Source organism: Phodopus roborovskii, unplaced genomic scaffold, assembly GCF_943737965.1.
Source record: "Phodopus roborovskii unplaced genomic scaffold, PHOROB, whole genome shotgun sequence".
Classification (NCBI taxonomy): Eukaryota; Metazoa; Chordata; class Mammalia; order Rodentia; family Cricetidae; genus Phodopus; species Phodopus roborovskii.
In genome coordinates, this window is record NW_026126547.1 from 11601948 (window position 1) to 11622490 (window position 20543).

At 41.3% G+C, this 20543-nt stretch overlaps 1 protein-coding gene across 4 annotated transcripts in view; it reads right to left on the reverse strand.

Annotated features, from left to right (window-relative positions):
- The window catches only part of Meis1 (Meis homeobox 1), a 367579-nt gene that overhangs the window by 92863 nt on the left and 254173 nt on the right, over positions 1-20543 (reverse strand). For all 4 annotated transcript variants that reach the window (XM_051200488.1, XM_051200487.1, XM_051200490.1 and 1 more), the window contains one exon: positions 13030-13141. In XM_051200488.1, coding sequence (XP_051056445.1) covers positions 13030-13141 — 112 coding nt within the window. The remainder of the gene's footprint in view (positions 1-13029; positions 13142-20543) is intronic.

Below are 20543 nucleotides of genomic sequence, written 5' to 3' on the forward strand. Positions count from 1 at the left end.
AGTTATCGACATATAACAATTCTACCTATTGCTCTAAAATTTCTCTTTTATGAAAGGGGATGTTCTTGATGCTGAAATGGTGTCATACAAATGCTCACAATCCTTATTTTGTTGGGTAAAGCATTCACAAAGAAATCTCCCTTTTAAAGACGGTGGTACCTGAGACCTCCCTCCGCATCTCAACCTCTCTGGCTCCATTTAGCCTGTCTCTAGGGAACAGAGTGACAAGAATACTCTTATCCCCAGGCCTGGCCCCGGGTAGAGGGAGGGAAGTCTGGAGAGCGAAGCAGGCTCACTATGAAGTGGTCAGAGGGAATTAGACAGTGGGAAAAGCACCCCCTGGGAATCACAAGATAACAAGCACTATAACAAACACAAAGAATTTGCTGTGGACCATGCTCATTGTTAATAATAAAGCTGATTGGCCAATAGATAGCAGGGCAGAAAGGGACTGGGTGAGGCAGCCGGACATAGGGAGAATGCTGGGAGAGAAGGGCAGAGTCAGGACAGTTGGAAGAGATGCCGGCCAGCTGGCTAGCAAGCAGGACGTCTAGAAAATGAGATAACAAGCCCTGAGCCACATGGCAAAGCATAAATAGAAATGTGGGTTAATTTAAGTGTCAGGGTTAGCTAGTAACAAGCCTGAGCTTGGGCGGAGCATTTATAAGTAATGTTAAGCCTCTGAGTCGGTTATTTGGGACTGGGCAGTCAGGGCAGGAAACTTCCACTTACAGTAATTGACTGAGTTTGAGCTGCACACCTAGGCAGATCGAGTAATCAAATATTTATGTGATGTTTTTACACTTGTAGCACTGAGCTGGGAGTCGAGGGGATGAGGAAGAGGCATGCAGATGTGGAGGGTATCAGTGGCCATCACCCAGGGCTCCCAGTGTGAGGACATGAGGGCAATTTCTTTCTGATCACAAGTCCTGTCATTCTGAATAACTTCCATATTACCATAAACATTTTAGCCTATTGTATTTCATGCTTGTGTTAGGGTGTTAGCGGTCTACTTCTAGCTATGACACATGACTGTATATTACACATTCTTCTTTCCTACTCCAGGACTAACAGCTTCTTCTCCTCTGCCCCTCGCTTTTATGAATGGGGCCCAGGCAAGCTGCACTCAACCTCACTATGTAGCTGAGGATGACTTTGATCTTCTGTTCCATCTCTCTGCCCTGCTCCAGTGGTAGGGTTAGGAGCATGCACTACAATACATCATCAGTTTCATAAGATGCTGGAGATGAAACCCAGGCCTCCATGAACACTAGGCCAGTACTCTACCAACTGAGCTACACTCCCAATACTAAGACTTTCCTTCCTTCCTTCCTTCCTTCCTTCCTTCCTTCCTTCCTTCCTTCCTTCCTTCCTTCCTTCCTTGCTTTCTTGCTTTCTTCCTTTCTCACAGTCCTGGCTGTTCTGGAACTCACTTTGTAGACCAGGTCTACCTCTGCCTCCCAAGTGCTGGGATTAAAGGCATTTGCCATCATGCCTGGTTTCATTCTAATTTCTTAATCTACTTAATTGTATTCTATTTTATACTTACATACTTTTGTTAATGTTCCTTTTTTTTTTTTTTTTCTTTTCCTAGATTAGCATGGAAAATAGATAGGAATCTTGAAGTTCAATACAGGTGATACTAACAGGGCTAACAGGATTCAACAAATGGCTTTTTCATCTTTTCAGTGGTGGGACAGTGATACATGTTCAGTAGACCCTATATATCATATCTGGATCTTTTCATGGGCTGGTGGTATGTAGTGGTATACTGTCTCACAATGCTGGGTCAGTAGCAGTGAGTCATGTCTCCAAGTCAGCCACAAGAATACGAGAGTGAGCAACTGATACGCTAGAATTGTACGGCTATGAAGCTCAGAAGGGTAGGTGTACCAGACACATTGTTTACTATTGATATTTCTGTTTAAAGTGAGTTAATCAGGTCATATCCAATTGTGTGTCAAGGAACATCTGTGTAGTCTTTTATCCCAAGGTACCAAACTATAAAAGGGATGTCAAGGTATCATAAACACATTTGAATAGAGGTGCTCAGGAGTTAGCGGAAACAAACGAAGTTCCATAGAGACTGCATTGATCAAAGCTGTCTGTCCAGTAACAAATCTATAGAGAAATTAGATATTTTCTGCATTTACTTTTCAATTCCCTTTCCTTGAAGGTATATTATGCTGACTGCCCTGGTTATTTTTATGTCAACTTGACAAGAGCTAGAGTCATTTGGGAAGAGAGACTCTCAGTTGAGAAAATGCCTACCTAAAATTGGCCTGTAAGCAAGTCTTCATTAATGATTGGTGTGGGAGGGCCCAGCTCACTGCAGGCAATACTACTCCACGAGGCTGGTGGTCCTGGGTACTATAAGAAAGCCATCTACCCAAGCCATGGGGAGAACAGCTCCCCTCCATGGATTCTGCTTCAGTTCCTGTCTCCAGGTTCCTGCCCTGTTTCAGTTCCTGCCCTGACATCTATCTGTCAAGGATGGTGGTGTATGGGCCAGGAATTGCTAGCTGAAAAAAAAAAAAAAAAAAAAAACCTTTTCCCCCAAGTTGCATTTCATCACAGCAACAGAAATTCCATGACAGTGACTAACTTTGAAGATTGGCTGTGTAACAACCTATTGTCCTCTTTTTCTGATATAGAAATAAGTAAAAAGGAGTTGCACACCCTTGTGTGTTGTGGATGATGTGTAGAAGGGAACGTGTATGGGTTAGTATTGGTAAATGGGAGAAAGCCAAAGCTAATTGTGTTAATCAGATAGAATGATTTCAGGTTAAGCAATTATGGAAAATTATCTGCAAGACCAAACTAATCCACGAGGCCAGACACTTGAGCAAAATTCAACTTTACCAACTACACTTCAGGGACCAATCAATACAGGAGGCAGACAACACCTACATCTTTTTGAGGAAATTGCTTGGCATGAATTTATTGTTTGTTTGTTTTGTTTTGTTTTTGGCTAGGCCAACAGCCAAAACCTCTACTACCATCTGTAATTAATGCTAGCATTCACAGGGGAGAGAGGTAAACTTGGGGGCAAAGAAAAGCATATCTGCTACTAGGGAGGAAAGAGGGCATAGGAGCATCGTCCTAGGGTAACAGTTGCTCTTCTTCCTGCCCCAGCATTCACCCTGCATCAATGTGACTGTCTCCATTCATCTTTTTGCTAGATGCTTAATAGGTGGCACAGGGCAATGTCCAGGGGTGGGTGTATGCAGAAGAAAGAATCACACAGATAGAGAAGTTTACAGACACCCCCAAATAACACCAACTTCTGAAACAGCTTCCTGTGAACTCTTCCCCTGATTGGGGTCCCAAATGGCATCTCTGGAACAAGTGGCACTTAGGCATCTACTTACACTTTGACAGACTCCTGTGTGAAAGTGTTCATTCATGGCTATACCACTTTAACTGTGCTGGGCACAGGACAGTTAAAGATGAAGAATACACAGCCCCTTCTCAGGGACCCCTGGCAGGATGACCCAGGATGCTTGCCTCGGCATATGGTAAAGGACCAGAACACAGGATCCTGGAGCAGAGCAGAAGAGGCTCTGATGCTCCAAACTAGGAGTGAGTGGGAAACCTCCTGGAGACCATACTTCAGCTAAGGCTGATCTCGGCTGGGTACCCCTCTCTCTAAACGGGAACGTCTATAGGTAGAACTAAAGGGTTCGAACTAATTGAAACTACAAAGGTTATTACTTTTATCCTCACATTTTACTTTTGTCTCACTGATCTCTAATTAGAATTTGTATTTCCTTTGTCAGTGTGTGTGGGCAAGTAATAGACTCCAGAAATTTTAGCAGTACCCATGATATGTTCTCAGCGGAAGTCATACTTACATACGTGACTGTTAGAAACATCATCATGCATAACACATACCTTACATTCATCACTACTTCAAAAATGTATTAAACAAAGGAAGGGCTTATTAGTGGATGAATATTAAAGAAAATGCATAGCTGTATTAGAAGATTTTAAATGATGGCATTTCAATATAAGTAGTGCCACATGTAATTCTGCATAGTTTGATATATTAGTAAAAAAAATATTACTTTGGCAGGGTATCTACTGGCTTCTTCAGACTGCTGAAGGGACTCACTCAAGATGTCAAAAATCCCCTGAAGAAGATCAGTATAAACTGGAAGCCAGGTAACTAACAGCAACAAAGCAAGGATGAGCTCTGGTGTCAGACTGGTTCACCAGGGCTGGCCATCAGCATACTGAGGACTCAATATAGTCATGGCTCCCAAGAATACACAGCATTTAATAACCATCTCACTTCCGGGAGCTTGGTTTTGTTGGTAGCACACACAAGCTTCCTAGGGACAAATTCAATAACCTGCTCATCCTTGGCGCTCACAGGTGACACCCAGTACATACTTAATCTTTGATGGCCTGACTAGAACATATAAATTTGCATCCACACCCCTCCATACACCCGCTGATAATGTTTTGGCATGTCCACAGGACAGATTGTAACTCTAAACTCGCTTTTCCTCCTTGGGCTATGGTGAATGAATGCTTCTCTAAAATTAACTTCCTCATTATTGCGTTGCCAAGAATGACACGGTGTGGAGAATCCACACCTGGGACAATGGATTCTCTCCTCATTTATTTCTTGAGTTAGAAACTAAACACAGATTTAAACTGTGCCAGGCTGTGTGGTGGCCTTGGAATGTCTAGGAGAGCCAACCTGAAGAGCAAGTTATTTTTTTTCCAGTTTAAGACCCAGTACAGAAGGAACAGGAAAGGAACAGTGAGGAGAAACAAGAGAAGAGAAAGGCCTTATCCAGGGACTGAATTAAATAATTAGAACTTTAGACCTAAATTTTAAGGCTAAGAGGAGCCTTTTTATTGTTTGCATAAAACAATAAAACTCATATCATTAATATGAGTGCCAAAAATCTTTTCTTTATGCAAGGTATTTTTGGAAAATACTTTATAATTTTGGAAAGAAAGACCAGAATATTATAAACATCAATAACAGGTCCAGTACATTAGAAAATATACTCCATGCTGGCTGGATCACCAATGTTCTTCCAAGTAAGAAGTACTCTTTAATTCACAGAAAAGCAAAACTAAGTAATAAATATCCTCTTTTCAAAGCCATCAATTTCTGGCTGCAAGACTAGAGGATGCATTGATATAACAGCATATTAGTAATTATTTAAAGTCCATTTTCCCTTATTAAAAATAGTGCATGATTCTTGGAAGACAAAGTGACCAATGCCAGAGAATCCACAGAGTTTGTGCATGGTTTTGCAAGACATGCTACAATCTGCCCCTTAAAAGCAACAGCAGCAACAATACAACACCAATCACAACTTATAGCAATAACTATCTTCTCAGGTGACACAGGCCAGTGCCTGCAGCAAATTCTGTGTCATCACATGCTAAGCATCCTAGTCAATCCAAACCAAAAGTAAAATAGAGCTGTGGATTTAAAGCCACACTTAATAAACAGTGTATCTTTCAAATGGCCAAAAAAAAAATTAAAATATAAAAGCAGGTCAGAAATACAGAGTTCACACATAAATAAAAATGAACCATCAACAAGAGGATAAGAAATGACCCTGTTGACTAATGTCCTGTCTTTGCCAATCGAGGGTCAGACCTATTCAAGCCCAATCACACGAGAATGGAATCAGCAGAGGTCAATCAAAGGCAAGTTGAAACTTCAGCTATCTAACTGACCTTCAGAGCTTGGGACAAATTGCTATCAGTCAATGTCAACTAATGACAGGAGCTCTTTGGCTAATCAATTGTTCTAAAAATGATCAAGAAAACTACTCACAGGACAGCTCATTTTCACATCAATGCCTGTGAAGTATGAAAAGCTCATTTTTTTTTTGAGTTTTTAATAAGCTCATAAGTAAAGCAGTTACTTGGTAACAGAGGTCACCTTACAGAGAAAGACAGAACCTTTGTCTGTCTTTTACATATTCTTTTATTACCATATTATAGTAAAAAAAATATGCCATGGATATGCCAGAGGGCTACATAATAAAGTAGGTAACATTCCATTCACTTCTGAGATAGAGTTCTATTAAAGGAACTCTATTTGGCTATCCATAATTTCAAGTGCATTATTTGGTTGTTTAAGATGAAAAGCAATGACGTGCAGTTTATCAGTGATATTTCCTAATAGGCAGGAGACATACTTCCAGTGAAAATGCTTACAGTCAAGTTCATACCCTAAAATACACATTACTACCTGAGTTGGAGAAGCAACGTTTCTTTAAGATGGCTTGCTTTTGTGATGTTAGACATCAAACAAACAGAGAAAAGAGAAGGACAATTCACATAGATGGGTCAGCAAAAGGGAAAGTAAGTGTAGCACAAGGGATTCTTGGGGAAACACCTCTCTACACATGTAATCAAGCATATCTGATAAGTTAATAACATGGATCCTCTGATAACAGGTATCATCTGTGGAATATAACAACTTCCTCTTTCCTTCTTATACCTGACTTTTCCCACCAGGAAACTACTCTCCTATTCTGCCCTTCACTACATGGAAAGGCTCCACCTTAGTCTGCAATGGAGTAGCAAGCATAGCCAACAGAGGGCTCATGAGCTGAGGGCGGGATCTGTGGTCACAATTCTGGTTTATTCTCTCCTTTTCTCCAAAGTGTTTCAATCAAACTACATCAGAGAGTCATTGAAATACAATAATCCAGGGAGAGGAGAAATGCTTAGGGAGCAAGGACAAATATGATAAGTCAGTCACTTGGGGGGGGGGGAGAAGGAAGGGAGGGAAGGAATGAGGGAGGGAGGGACGGAGAAAGGGAGGGAGAACAAAAGGAAGGAAACAAAAAGAAAGAAAGGAGAAAGGAAGGAAGCATTTTCTAAACTTTTCTTCATTTTCAAAGTTACAAATACTTTGTTTTTTAAAGCCAGTTGCACTTTTTTTTTTTTTTTTTAAAGGTAACTGTTTCTAAACTAGCAGTATTATGGTGATGTTTTCATCTAGGAAAAAAAAAAAACTGCAGTTTCAGATTACAACCTAAACCTGAGTAGCTACGGTACTTTTTCAAATTAAAATATCTTCTGTGGCCTCAACCACTCTCAAGTTGTCCATAGGAAAGAAATAAAGGGGGGGGGGAGGGTAACACTTAAGCCAAGCCATAATTGGAAGTATGTGAAAAATGAAGTGTCAGTTTGGTCAATAAAGGGCAAAGGTCAAGGGGAACTGCAGCCCTAACTCTGTGCGAAATGTGCTCATTAAGACATCCAATCAGAGAGCTCCTTCTCACCTATCCCATTATTCACTGGACAGCTGACTGTTTCAAATGCTTGGGTTTGGGCTGTTATTACTTTTCTTCTTCATGTAAAAAAGGAGAGCTGGTATATAAATCCTTGCTCAGTCATCTGGAACACAGTGTGGCCCTTCCCACCTCCCTCCCTCAGAGTCCCTCCCCCTCTCCAGCAGCTCTGCCTGCTGGCCTCACAAGCCTTGAAACTCCCTTCAATAATACAGGGGACTGCCTTCTGCCTCTCTGTTGCCTGAACTCATACAAAAGCTGGTACGGAGGGGGTGAGGGCGGTGGGAGGCATCACAACTATTGATACTGTATGATATAGAAATGGTAATGCTTTTCAGTTTTGTCCTCTTTAAAGAAACATACTACTTAGGTTTTGTTTTGTTTTGTTTTTTTTTGTTTTTCAGTGGTCCTGTTGATTGGAGTCCTGCCCCCAGAAGGAGTTCACACGGGGTTTTTACAGCTTCCAATAGTCATTAAAGTCCTTTCAGATTGAAATGTTTCTCATCAAATTTCCATGTCAAAATAATACTTTTTCTCTAGCCTCACAAAAGAGGAAAATCAGATGAGCTTTAAGTGGGAAATGTTCTGCAAGAGAAATATTCTGCCTTGTTTTCTAAGCTCTTATTCTCAATTCAATAAGTCTTTGAAGGTGGGAAATATAGAAATATAGTAAGGCTCTTAATACAGAATACAAATTAATCATATCAATCATTGGGCTCCCTTTGTAACTGGCACCGTCGTTGTTCCTCTTAGAATACAAAGCTAGGTCCTCACTCTCCAGCAAAGCAATACCCTGCATGTCACTGATTCCACCCATTGCGTGGCTGTCACCATGGCAGAGCCCAGCACTGCACAAGGGCATAGGAGAAGAGTGACTGTATTGGCAACAGAAAGAAGTCTGGCAATTAACCCCTTTTTGTTGTTCATAAAGCAAGTGAGAATACCATGTGCCATAATATGTGGTAGTCAGGAACTTGAATTCTAAGGTCAGACCAACAGTGTGGAGCCTCAATTTAACCACTAACCAACATATGGCCTTCAGCCAATCTCTTAGCTTCTCTGTTCCCCCATGACCTGGTCCACATGATGAGGGAATGGAAATACCTACAATCCTTGCATCCTGTGCTATTATTTTTATTATCAACTAGTTAGCTCTCTTTCCTTTGGAGCAAAGAAAAGAAGGCCCAAATGCATAATTCTGCCAATCATTGCTAAAGCTGCTTGTGAGGCAGAATGGTTGCAGGAAGGAGTTTGGGAGAGGCACCAGCCTGGCTAAACATTCTGCTCCAAACTACTTCCTACAATAGAGCTGTTCAGCAGGACAGCCATACACAGAAGGATAAAAGAGATGTACGAAAATGCACACCTGCCAGTATGTGCCACCCAATGCCACTCTCTCTGCACACAAGTGCTGTTCTAATGAACTGCGCAGCCCAGAGTCTAAGATCTCAGGGTTGAATTTGACAGGAGCCTTCTAGAATTTCTCCTCTACTTCCCTTTTTCTCCTGCAAAATGGGAAGCTAGCAAAGACCCAAGGGGATTAAAAAAAAAAAAAAAATCTAACGTCTTTGGAAATTCTTTGAAGGGAGTTAGAGAGCAGACAATTTCAATGTCATAGTGACTGCAACAGTATCCTCTACCAAACCACGGGTGTGAAGCCCTCCCTTCTCAGTGCCAGTTTTAAGGGGCTTTGCTGTTAAAGAATTAATTTCCGGAAGGGGTCACAGGTGTTAATGTGAAATGAAGGTGGTTGACACAGGAAGAGTTGTCAAGATAAGTAATTTCAGTTGAGGAAGAGATATTGCTATGATTTAAATATGAAATGTCCCCTCAAAAGGTTCAAGTGTTAAAGGCTTGGTCACTAGGTGATAGCTGTTCAAAAGGTGAATAGACATGAGGGCTTGAAACCTCATCGATGAATTAACCCATTGACAAATTCATAGTCAGATGGATGATTTGGAGGTGGGGCTTGCTTGGAGGAAGTAGGTCATAGGGCTGCGACCCTGAAGGTTTCAGTTATTGTGTCCTTTGTTGTCCTCCTGCCTCCTGTCCACCACAAAGTGCCACACTGCTCCCTCACGAGCTGTACACCATGTTCACCTTCATCACACACAGGCTCAGAAGCAATGGGGGTCAAGCGAGCCTGACTTTTTCAAGATGTCAACCATTGCAAGAGTGAGACAAAATAAAAATAAAAACAAATCCTTCTTTAAGTTGATTCAAGATATCTCGACACAGCAAAAAAAAAAAAAAAAAAAAAAAACTCAACTCTGACATACTATGCAAATCATGAATTAACACTAAGTCCCTGAACCATAATATAGTTGGTATCTTCACAGTTACATACCTTATCTATATTCTCTTTTGAATGCCTACACTTGGATTTATTTATTTGTTTGTTCATTTATCCTCATGCAAAATTTGTCCTGAAATTATTTTATTGATTATAATAGTTATTAATGTGAAAAAAATCAGGCATTCAAGAACCACCAAAATTGCCGGAGCGCTAAGGAAGGGCCAGCACCTTCTGAACCTCTCAGGAAGTTAAGATTTTCCTGGATGATTTACTCTCTTTGAAGTTTCCAAAACACAGGACTCATTTGAAATGTGCATCTCTGCTTAGTGCCTTACACTGTGCAGAAGACAGGCTGTTTAATAGAGGGCTAAAGCCACAGGGACTTTTTGTCTGACTGTCTGCCTGCCTGCCTGCCTGCCTGCCTGCCTGCCTGCCTCCCTCCCTCCCTCCCTCCCTGCCTGCCTGCCTCCCTCCCTCCCTGCCTGCCTGCCTGCCTGCCTGCCTGCCTCCCTGCCTGCCTGCCTGCCTGCCTGCCTCCCTGCCTGCCTCCCTGCCTATTCATCCTTCTATCTACTTGCTTATTTTGTTCCACAGGTACCCAATGAAGTGGTGAAAACTAAAAATAAATTCAATTCAAATAATGTAGTGGAGAAAGTTTTGAAATTTGCTGCTGTCTGTGGAGAAAACACCTCTTTGGGTATGGTCTTGACAGAGTGAGTATTTATGTCTATTGGGTATATATAAAGACATATTTATGGCTTTATAAATCTTTTGAAGAGGGCTGTTATTTATTCAGTTGACTAAAATGGACTCAAAGTGTGTAAATAACTATTTAGGATACGTACTATGAGCCAAATACTGACACAGCTTCCATTCCCATGCCTGCCAGAAAAGACAGACAGGGAAAGTATGCAACGCTACTGCACACAGTTAATCCAGAGGCTGTACAAAGGCCCCACTCCACAGGCCTTAGGGATGAGGAAACAGGTTTAGAAGGGTTAAGGTTAGTGTAGAAATGTTCACAAGTTGTTTGAGCAACACTTTTAGGCCTCATTCTGCATTTGTCAAGAATAACATTGTATGCCCAAGAAAATCCACCAAGAAAGCAAAGAAGACTAGAGCTGTGCCTCTGCTTGCTGTTGGATACAAGTTAGAGTGGAAGGAACACAGGAATTGACTAGGTTCTTTGGTGGGCAGGTGAGGAAGATGGACATGCTGGAAACTTGTAACAGGTGGGTCTGTATTGCCCAGGGACATCAGCATATTCCAAACCTTACCTAGCTTGTATTGACTTCCTCTGCTATGTCTGGCACCAGGGTTGCTTCTATTTGCTTTTGAAATTTTTAAATTTAGTTTTATATTCATTTGTGTATGTGCTCATCTGTATGTGCACCTTATGTGTACAGTACTCAAGGAGGCCTGAAGAGGGTGTCAGGTTCCTGGAACCAGAAATACAGAGGTCATGAGATGTCTATCATGGGTTCTAGGGATGGAAGCCAGGTCCTCTGCAAGAATATCAATGTTCTTAACCACTTGAGCCATTTCTCCAAACCCAGCATTGTTTACAAATGATTCAACAAGATCATTCAAATGAGATTATTTATGTGACAATGCTTTTTCAAACCCATGGGTGGTAGCCTGTAAGTGTAAGAAGTATAAAAAGAAACAGCAGGAGTGGAAAGCTGGTCACATGAAGAGTATGTGGCTCCTAGAGATAACCAGGTCATCATCAACCGAGCTTCTGGAGATCATGGATCAAATGAAAGAAACAGAGGAACTCCTGATTTCTTATCACAGCTATAGGGGGAGGACCTAGCACAGGATCTTTGCTCTCCAAAAACCCTCTTATCTGATCATGTTTAGAAGCTTGTGTATTACATCTCTAAGTTCTACATTTCCTCAGTCTGCAAGCCTTAACGCCTCAGCGAAATGACCCACTGATTCTTAGATTGAATATGTTTTTTAAAAGCAAGGAATGAAAGCAAAAATGAAACAAACAAAACACTAGGCTGTGACCCCATGTAGCAGTTCTGGGTTATAGGGAAAAAAAAATTAGATTGCATTTACACCTCTTGGAAAACTCATAGTGTAAGTAGAATTCTTCAAGCCAGGCAGGCCTCTGATGGAAAGTGCTGACACCACCCTCACACTCCTGAACAGTGATGCCATAACACATACACACACACTTGAAAGAAAAAAGGCCTCTTGGATTTATGCTGCATATCATTTTCCAGTAAAAGTCAGAGGTCAGAGGTTACCTGCTTCTACCTCAGCTTTGGACTGGCTTACTATTCCAGGCTCCATTTTTACTAGGCTTCTACTTCTGATGAAGTCAGCAACTTTTTTGTTGAACAATAAAATGTCTCCAATACTTAAAATTACATCTGCAGAAATTATTTCTGGGAAAAATAGCACACATATGCCTAAACCAAAAGAGCTTTCCTGCTCCTGTTTTCTAATCAATCATGCTAAATCCATTGTAGACTCTTTAGTTCTAATTAATGGGTCCCAATTAAGTTAGACAACCAAATTACTTTCTTGCTGAATGACACTCCATTAAAAAATGATCACAAAATCAAATTCTAAAACTGTACCTACTGTGGCCTCAGAGGCAACTTCAGTAAAGCAGTCTTTTTTTCATAGTCAGATGCCAACTTTCATTCTTTAACTTTAATTTCCTTAATTACACACAAAATCTACAGGAGTAAGGCCTTCCTCCAAAAGATTTGGATATTGAGTTTCCTTGTTGCTGAAGACTTCTATGCTGTTTAAGCTTTGTTTCTTACTAGCTATTGTAAAACATGTATGTTCATGAGCATCCCCGTGTAGACAAAAAGTATATATCTGAAGTACAGCACAAAGTAAGTGGATTTCCTCCTGTGTCTAATCTGGCTTTGCATTGAAGCTAAACCTCAAAGAAAAGAAATAAAACCACAGCCTTAGACTCAATGCAGAGGGAAACCTACCATAGGTTGCCAAATTGCCTTCTAAGAATTACACCTCAACACATATGCACTACATTTGGTGTGCTGGGATAGAACTGGGGGCCAAGTGCATTCTAGGCAAGCCCTTTACACTGAGGTAGGTCGTCAACTCTTTCTAAGAATCTTTCAATATTGTTTATTTGGACTCTCAATGAGGTTTCTTCATGATCCTTTGAAAAGCCCCGAGGACACCACACTAGGGTATTTGTAGCATGCTATTTGTACACATTTTAATTTCTCATCTATTTCTCTAATCTTGCCTCAGCTGATTTGTGAAGGTGACCAGGTGACAGGCAGCTGGGATGGCCCTGAAGAATCGGACCAGAGACTGAACAAGATGAACAGATTCTCATATTATATGGGATTTATGTTCTGGGAGAAGCTCTTGGGATAGGAACTGACTTCCTGACATTTTTCAACCCTTGAACATGAAGCAAGAAGCAAGGGAGAATGAGAACCCCTCTCCTACCTTGCTCACTGCTGTTATCCCCACTGTGTGAAGTGTGGCCACCGCTGGAAGGGCCCGGGGTTCCTCCTGAACGAGTGGATGCCGTGTCATCATGATCTCTATTCCAAGAGGGCTGTGGGGGCACAAATCAGAAATCTGAGTAAAAGCCATCTGTTAACAGGGCGTGATCCCATCAGACAATGACAGATTGGGGAGGGCTAGAGGGGACAACATTGCCATCATTCCCACTCTTCTACAAAACTGGTCCTAGCTCAGGGCTTCATAGGTATATTCAAAATCTGCCAGTCTCAGCTTCCACATTATAATAGTCAGTCTGTAAGTAATTGCATGTTTTATTAACAAGGAAACACAGACATTTCAGACACAGGGGGCTTTGCTGCCACTTGAGTCTAACTATACTTTTAACCCTCTGGTAGAGCACTCTGCTACTCTAGAAATGCAAAATGGGAGGAATGAGCTCTAACACTGTGTTCCCAGAGGCCTCTGCTGCATTCTGGCAGACAAACCTGGTGGGACTTTCAAGATGTCACAATCAGACCTAGGTCCATACAGCTAGTGTGTGTCAGCCATTTGCCTGGTGGTACACAGCAAACAGACCAGGCACAGAGACAAAAAAGAAATGCTAACAATAGATTTACATGGACTGTGTACACTCAGCCCCATGCCGAGCCTTCTTGTACTATTGAACAGAAAACAGATGTTGCTTCTTATCGCTGGTGCATTTGAAAGTAACATTCAGATTGGCTGCAAATTCAATTCTTAGGGAAAACAACCGTGGTGATACTTCTCCCAAATCTCTCTTTATCACCAGACAAGACTTGAATGAGCGTTTAGTGCTTGCTTTCAAAACCAGCCTCATGAGTCACTGGTCATCCCTTGCAGTAGGAGTGATGCAGAATAGAAGGCTGGATGTTGGCTGGGAAGTGATGTTTGTCTTCAAGATTATTAGTGGGGAGTCAAGATGAGCTTATGCGTAAAATATGTATACATCATTTAAGTCATAGACGGTCATGGTTCGTGACTCTGTTGTAGTGAAGTTTATTGACCCTTTCACAAGTGGAATATGCCTGGCAGAATCACTGTTCTTTGTTTATTTCTTGAAAAGCATTTATCCATCCCAAAGACAATAAAAGAGGCTGAGAAGACCAAACAATTCAGACATCCGGGGCCAAGAAAACAAGGACCCTGTCTACAAGACCTGCTGCACTGGAACCCCAAGGGAGACCCAATGCTCCTCTAATGTACACTTCACTCCACCCTTGACCTGAAGACGTACCACCCCCACAAGATGGAATCAAGCCATGGAACATATCACTTGTATGTAAGTCACCCACTATGCATATTCTCAAAGCCAGTGCTAATTGATGTGTGGATTCTGTGATTGAGAGCTATGTGAACTGTGAAAGGAGTGTGTTCTGCAGACACTTATTTTGAAGCATAGCAGAAGAACACTCTAAGATGTAATCTGGAACACATGCTCAGAATGCAAACAGTTAATGCATAAATTTTCAGTTTGTACAACTGCAGCTCTAAAAGGGGGACTTGTTTATTCAGAGCTCTGCAGAGAGAATGGTACAGCACCCAGGGGACAGACAATGCCAGGCACAAAACCCCAGTGCCTCGACATGTAAAAGGATGTTTTTCTGTGTGCTACAAATCCCACTTGAAAATATAATTAGAAGGAGAAAATGGCAAACTATTGCATTAACTGTAATTGAACAAAAGACCAGCAAGACATGTGGGAGTCTCAGGATGCATGAGATCCTGTGAGTGATGTCTCCTGGGCACTCTCATTTTCTTTATGTTGTCCCTCACTACTATTGTTGACTGGTGATCTGACTTGTAATTAATAGAAAAGATAGCAATAACAAGCTAAAATACAGAGCAGCAGACTAACCTCATCAGGAACACGTTTGTTAATCTGATTAAGAGCAGGACTCCAGAAAGGTGACGTAGACTCAGGGAATCGTTCCGTGTCAGACAGGAAGCTGTCCTCCTTTCTGCCAGAACAGACCTGATATATTCACTATCTTTTAATGAGCTCCACTGATTTATTCAGTTCTGCTCCGCTCCCTCCCCCACTTTTCTACTGTGCAGGATGTAGATTAATTCAATGCTTAATTGTTTAGTAAATTCAATTTTCCACATTCTATTCTGCATAGCTTTAGCTAAGGTTCTTAAATCTTCAGCGGTGAGCCCTGAGCTCAGTGTTTGTGATCTGTGCCTACCTTTTTCATCACCATTTTTCTTCATCCACCACTTAATTCACCATGAAAAGATTTTCCTTGCTGGAAATTCTGATTCCGCTATGATCTGTGAGGCATTCCGATTCATTGCATTTTCATTGTGTTGGGTCTTAGACGCAGGGCTCCTCTTTTCTCACAGCTATGACCACATTATACAGGCATTCATGCAAGAAGTGTTGGATTCCACCTCAGTTTATCCAAAATTTGTGCAACCTATATGTTTAAATGTGTGTGTGTTCACCAAAAGTAGGCACCCTTATTTTCCATCTAATAGCATTCTTCTCACAGCTGTACTCTTGCAGAGGGCCTGTGAATACTGAATACAACTCCCTGAAATGAAATCTAACTTTTGTGGTCCTTTCTTGAATTAGCATTGTGTATTAGCATTTCAAGAATGGTGTGGTCACATGAAACTGAGCATCAGAAGAAATCCACGGGGTTACCAAAACAGAACAAGAACTGTGCTTACATCAGTTCATTAAGCAAGATTAAAGTGCAACTATCAGAAACAGCTCATGAACTCCTTCAGTATAAATATGTAAGACAGCCCTAATCAAAAAGAACTGCACCAAAAGTCATCTACTGGGGAGTTTCAGTTACAATAACACATATCTCATTATAGGAAGCCTCACAAAACAGCATCATTATTTGAAAATTAAAATATGTGCATATGATTAAGTACAGAAATCTGTGAAGTTGTGAGTTGCTTGGGGCCACTTAAAAAGTAAGGTTGACAGATTAGAATCAACAGTGTATTGAGTTGGATGTACAGCAAATCTTAGGCATGGCCCTAGATTAATTCTCAGAAGCTCCTTGGCTTCAGTGTCTATAATTTCAGAGTAAGTAGTGGCTATGCTGTCATCTGTAAGAAACCTACTAAAACAAAGGCCCTAACCTGAAGTCCTATTACCACCTATGGGATATTTTGGAGATGGAGTTCTGTTTTACTAATTCTTGTATTTAGGTACAAGCTTGCTTGTCTAATTCTTATGTGTAAATACATACTTGCTTGCATATTTTTTCCTGGGTGGTAATGTCTATAACCATCCACCAAATTCTCAAGGTAAAATGTGATTCTAGAAGTATAAGACTCAGTAAGCTAGGAGGTAGTTACAGACCAAACACAAAGCCATCGAGGAGAAGACCTCTGAGCCCACTGAGTCTACACTGCTGGACAGTATGGGGGTACACTCTAAACAGGACTGTCCTAGGTGGAATGAGGAGACTGCAAGCAGCACTCTATAAGAAAATTCCTTTTGGTTGATGTTTAAATATTATGGGTTACATCTATAATGTTTTAACTCCATTCATGTTTTTTGGGTTTTTTGTTTGTTTGTTTGTTTTGTTTTTTTTCCCCTAATCCAGGGGTCTCAAAAGACAGCAATTTAAAATGTTTGAAGTAAGCACAGTTTTCCCCGTCTTTTCTTGCTTCAGCAGCTCAAACACTTCCATTATTTGTTTTTAGTCTTTGTTTTGTTTTCGCTTCTTAAGAATGAAGCAAAAAAAAAAAAAAAAAAAAAAAAAAAAACTCATTTGGCTTGTTCTCTTTCCAGTGTTTCCGTGCACATCCGTTCTGTTGAGAGAGGATCTTGCTGTCATCTGGTAGCAGGCAGCCATGACCTCTCCTGACTGTAGACTGTCTCAGGACAAGGGCAGAAGCTCACTCTGCTCACCCTGCTCTTCCAAGAGCTCAGGACAACCCATGACTGAAATTTGGCTGAAACAAATGCCAAGGGAACTAGCTAGAATTGTTGTTTCCTATTTTCCCAGCCCTATTGCAACAACTGCACTTTTAAAATATTCTCTGACTCTTACACTTTAGATTTTGAGGTGCTTTGATGGGACCGGGCCTCTTTTTAATCTTTTACATTTCCTTTCACTAGTGTAGTGTGAATTGGCACATACATGAACTAACCTTGTATCTAATACTGCCACCCTTTAATACAGTTTCTCCTGTATAAAATTATGTTCCTTGCTACTTCATAACTGCAATTTTGTTACTGTTATGAATAATAGTATTACTGTTTCTGGAGGTAGATGTTCTTGGGAACCACTGATCTATGGGTTTCTTTTTAGCTCTTTTGGTTTATATAACCAAGTATGTGATAAACCACCTCCATGCAAAGATGCTTTCTTCAATCGACATGTCCAAGGCTAAACTCTCCCGCCAAAGCCTCCTAGTCATAGTCATTCTTTTGCTTGTTTGTTTAAAGACAGGGTCTCACTGGATGGCCTGGAGATTGTTATGTAGTCCAGGGTGGCCACAAACTTAGGGCAATTCTCCTGCCTCCACCTCCTGAGTGCTAGCATTGCAACTGTGCAATAGCTTGGTTAATTTGTTCTATTTTATTCTCCATGTTAATTCGTATCATACCATCCCTCCAAGGTAAAAACCCAATAGCTGCCAGGCAAGGAGGAGCATGCTTTTAATTCCGGCACTGGGGAGGCAGAGACAGGCGGATCTCTGTGAGCTCTGAGGCCAATACAGTCTATAAAGCGAGTTTCAGGACAGAGTTGTTACACGGAGAAACCCTGCCTCAAAAACAAAACAAAACAAACAAACAAAAAACCTACAGCAAAACAATAAACTCCCCCAAACAGAATGAAAAACCATCTGTGCCTTCCTCCTGATTATGAAAATCATCATGCTTTATCCACTTTTACCACTAAATAACTGCTGCACAAATCTCTCCAGCTTTGAAAGAGCTGAGTTCCACTAAAGCTTGGGCTCCATGAAGGCAGGAAGGGCCCTGCTATCCTCACCTGAGTTGGGTCCTCAGAATCAAGCATGGCCCTGCTGGCGCTGGAGCTCAGGGAACGATGTGAATGAAATGCTCCCTACTGTCCACAGAGTATCATCTGAGTTCATTAGCCTGACTCCGGAAGCCTGCAGCACCTCTCTGGGGGCCACTCTGCTCCTTGTTCCTTGGATTCCAGCAAGCCCCGGCCACATGTAATCTCCGCGAAATACTCTGCAGTTTATCACTCCAAGCCTCAGCCCACCCTCTGCTGCTTGCCATGACCTGCTCTGCCTTGAAGATGAAGCCTTCTCTGACATGTACAGGCAATCAAGCCACCTCATCTGCACTTCTGTCATTTTGTGAACTCAATGCTCTGTGGTGACCTGTTGTACCCATCTATAATTCTTTGCAATGAACACTTCAAATTATGTCTTATTCATAGTTATATCTCCCACTCTAGGAAATAACACATACAAATGCATTTTTAAATATTTTTACTGTGTGTGTGTATATGTATGTATGTATGCTCTGTGTATATGTGCACCTGAATGCAAGTCCGGTAGAGGAGTTAGATCCCTTGGAGCTGGAGCTATACAACATGGGTTCTCTGCAAATATTACATGGTCTTAACATCTGAGCCATCTCTCCAGCACCACAAATATATTTTTGAGCAAATTAATCGATTAATCAATAGACAGGGGATTTCTGTGGTAAAGTGTACATACTATTGTGGTTGCTTATATTAAACATTACAAAAAGACCACAAGTACTTGTAAAATACATTAATATTTAGCTGCAGCACAGCACAGGAAGGGAAGGGAGGAAGGGAGGGAGGGAGGGAGGGAGAGAGGGAGGGAGGGAGAGAGGGAGAGAGAGAGGGAGGGAGGAAAAAAGAAAGAATACAGAATTAGGTAGATCCTAAAACCTTGTTGGACCACTTACATGACTTTAAACAAGTCACAATATCTCTAACCTTAACGGCCTTCTCTACAAAAGGGGAAATAAAACAGTAAAAGCTGTTGCCCTGGAACAATTTAAGGGAGGAAAGTGCAAGTAGAAGGGAAAGGAAGGAGAAAAAACAGTGATGGGGAGTAAATATGAGCAAAATGCAGAGGCATGCATGTATGAAAATGTTATGATGTAATCCATTGTTTTTATACGAACTAAAATAATCACATTGGAAAAATACAGATACAGCATACATATATTGTAAGCATTCAGCAGTACTCAATTAAGTGACAACTACTACAGATCTAATGGGAAAATTCACATTGACCCAGTCAAGCCTGAAAACATCTATGCACAGGTGTATCCGAGTCATAGGACAGAATGATTAACATTTGTGTTGGGCTTTATGTTGGCCAGTTTTTGTCAATCTGACACAAGTTAGAGCATCTGGGAAAAGGGAACTTCAATTAAGAAATTGCTTCCATTAGGGTGGTCTTTAGGCAAGTCTATGGGGTGTTTTCTTAATTGATGACTTGACGTGAAAAGGTCCAGCCTTTGTGGATGGTACCACACCCAAGCAGGTGGTCCTGGATTACATAAGAAACCAAGTTGAGCAAGTCATGAAGTGAGTCAGCCAGCAAGCAGTGTCCCACCATGGTCTCTGCTTCAGTTCTTGTCTCCAGGTTCCTACTTCCAGGTTCCTGCCTTGAGTTCCTGGCTCAGTTTTCCTTGATGATGCCCTGTGCTATGCAACTGTAAGCTCTATAAACCCTTTTCTCCTCCAAGTTGCTTTTGGTTCTGATCTTTATCACAACAACAGAGAAGCAAACTAGGATAGGCTATCTCCCAGCTGTTATGCTCTCAAAGAATGCAAACTGATCTTATTTTCGCCTTGGGATAACATGATTTCACAGTGGTCTGCTTCTTCCCACCCCATCAAGTTTAATTTGGTATTTAATGTTACAAAGCACTTAATAGTATTCAAAATAATTTGATGTTTCTTCCCAACTCATCATTCATATCAGAACAATGTCAAAATCTTCTTTTTCTGAACTAAAATTAAATCTCTTCTATGGTAAAAGAAAAACAAGAGAAACAGCTCTCCCCTTCTAGTAACCCTCAGAAATGTTGAACAATTGAGTCTGGTGATCTTGACAGAAAAGGTCCTCTGGGCGATATGAAGAAGCAAGGAAAACAAGCAGAGCTCAAAGTCTGAAGACTGTCTACATGCAGACATGTGCTCTCAAACCACCAGGGCTCTCTAGCAAAGGCTATCTAATGACCTAGAAGAGCTGGCACCTCTCAAAAGGTATAAACTGAGTCCTTCCAGATTAGGAGTCTCGCCAATTCATGTGACATATGTGCTCATGTGCTTGACAGTCATGAAGACATTCATTCAAAAAATCCTAATATCAACACATGTCATGCACACCTGCACGCACGCACACCACTCCTCACTTAGTCATTATCATGGAGGATGGAGATGCTGGATGGCACCATCCCAGCACACTAGAAGAGCCAGAGCTAATTAGCTTTCATCTCTAAGGTGTCCTCTTTGGGCTCTTAGAAGTACTTGGTA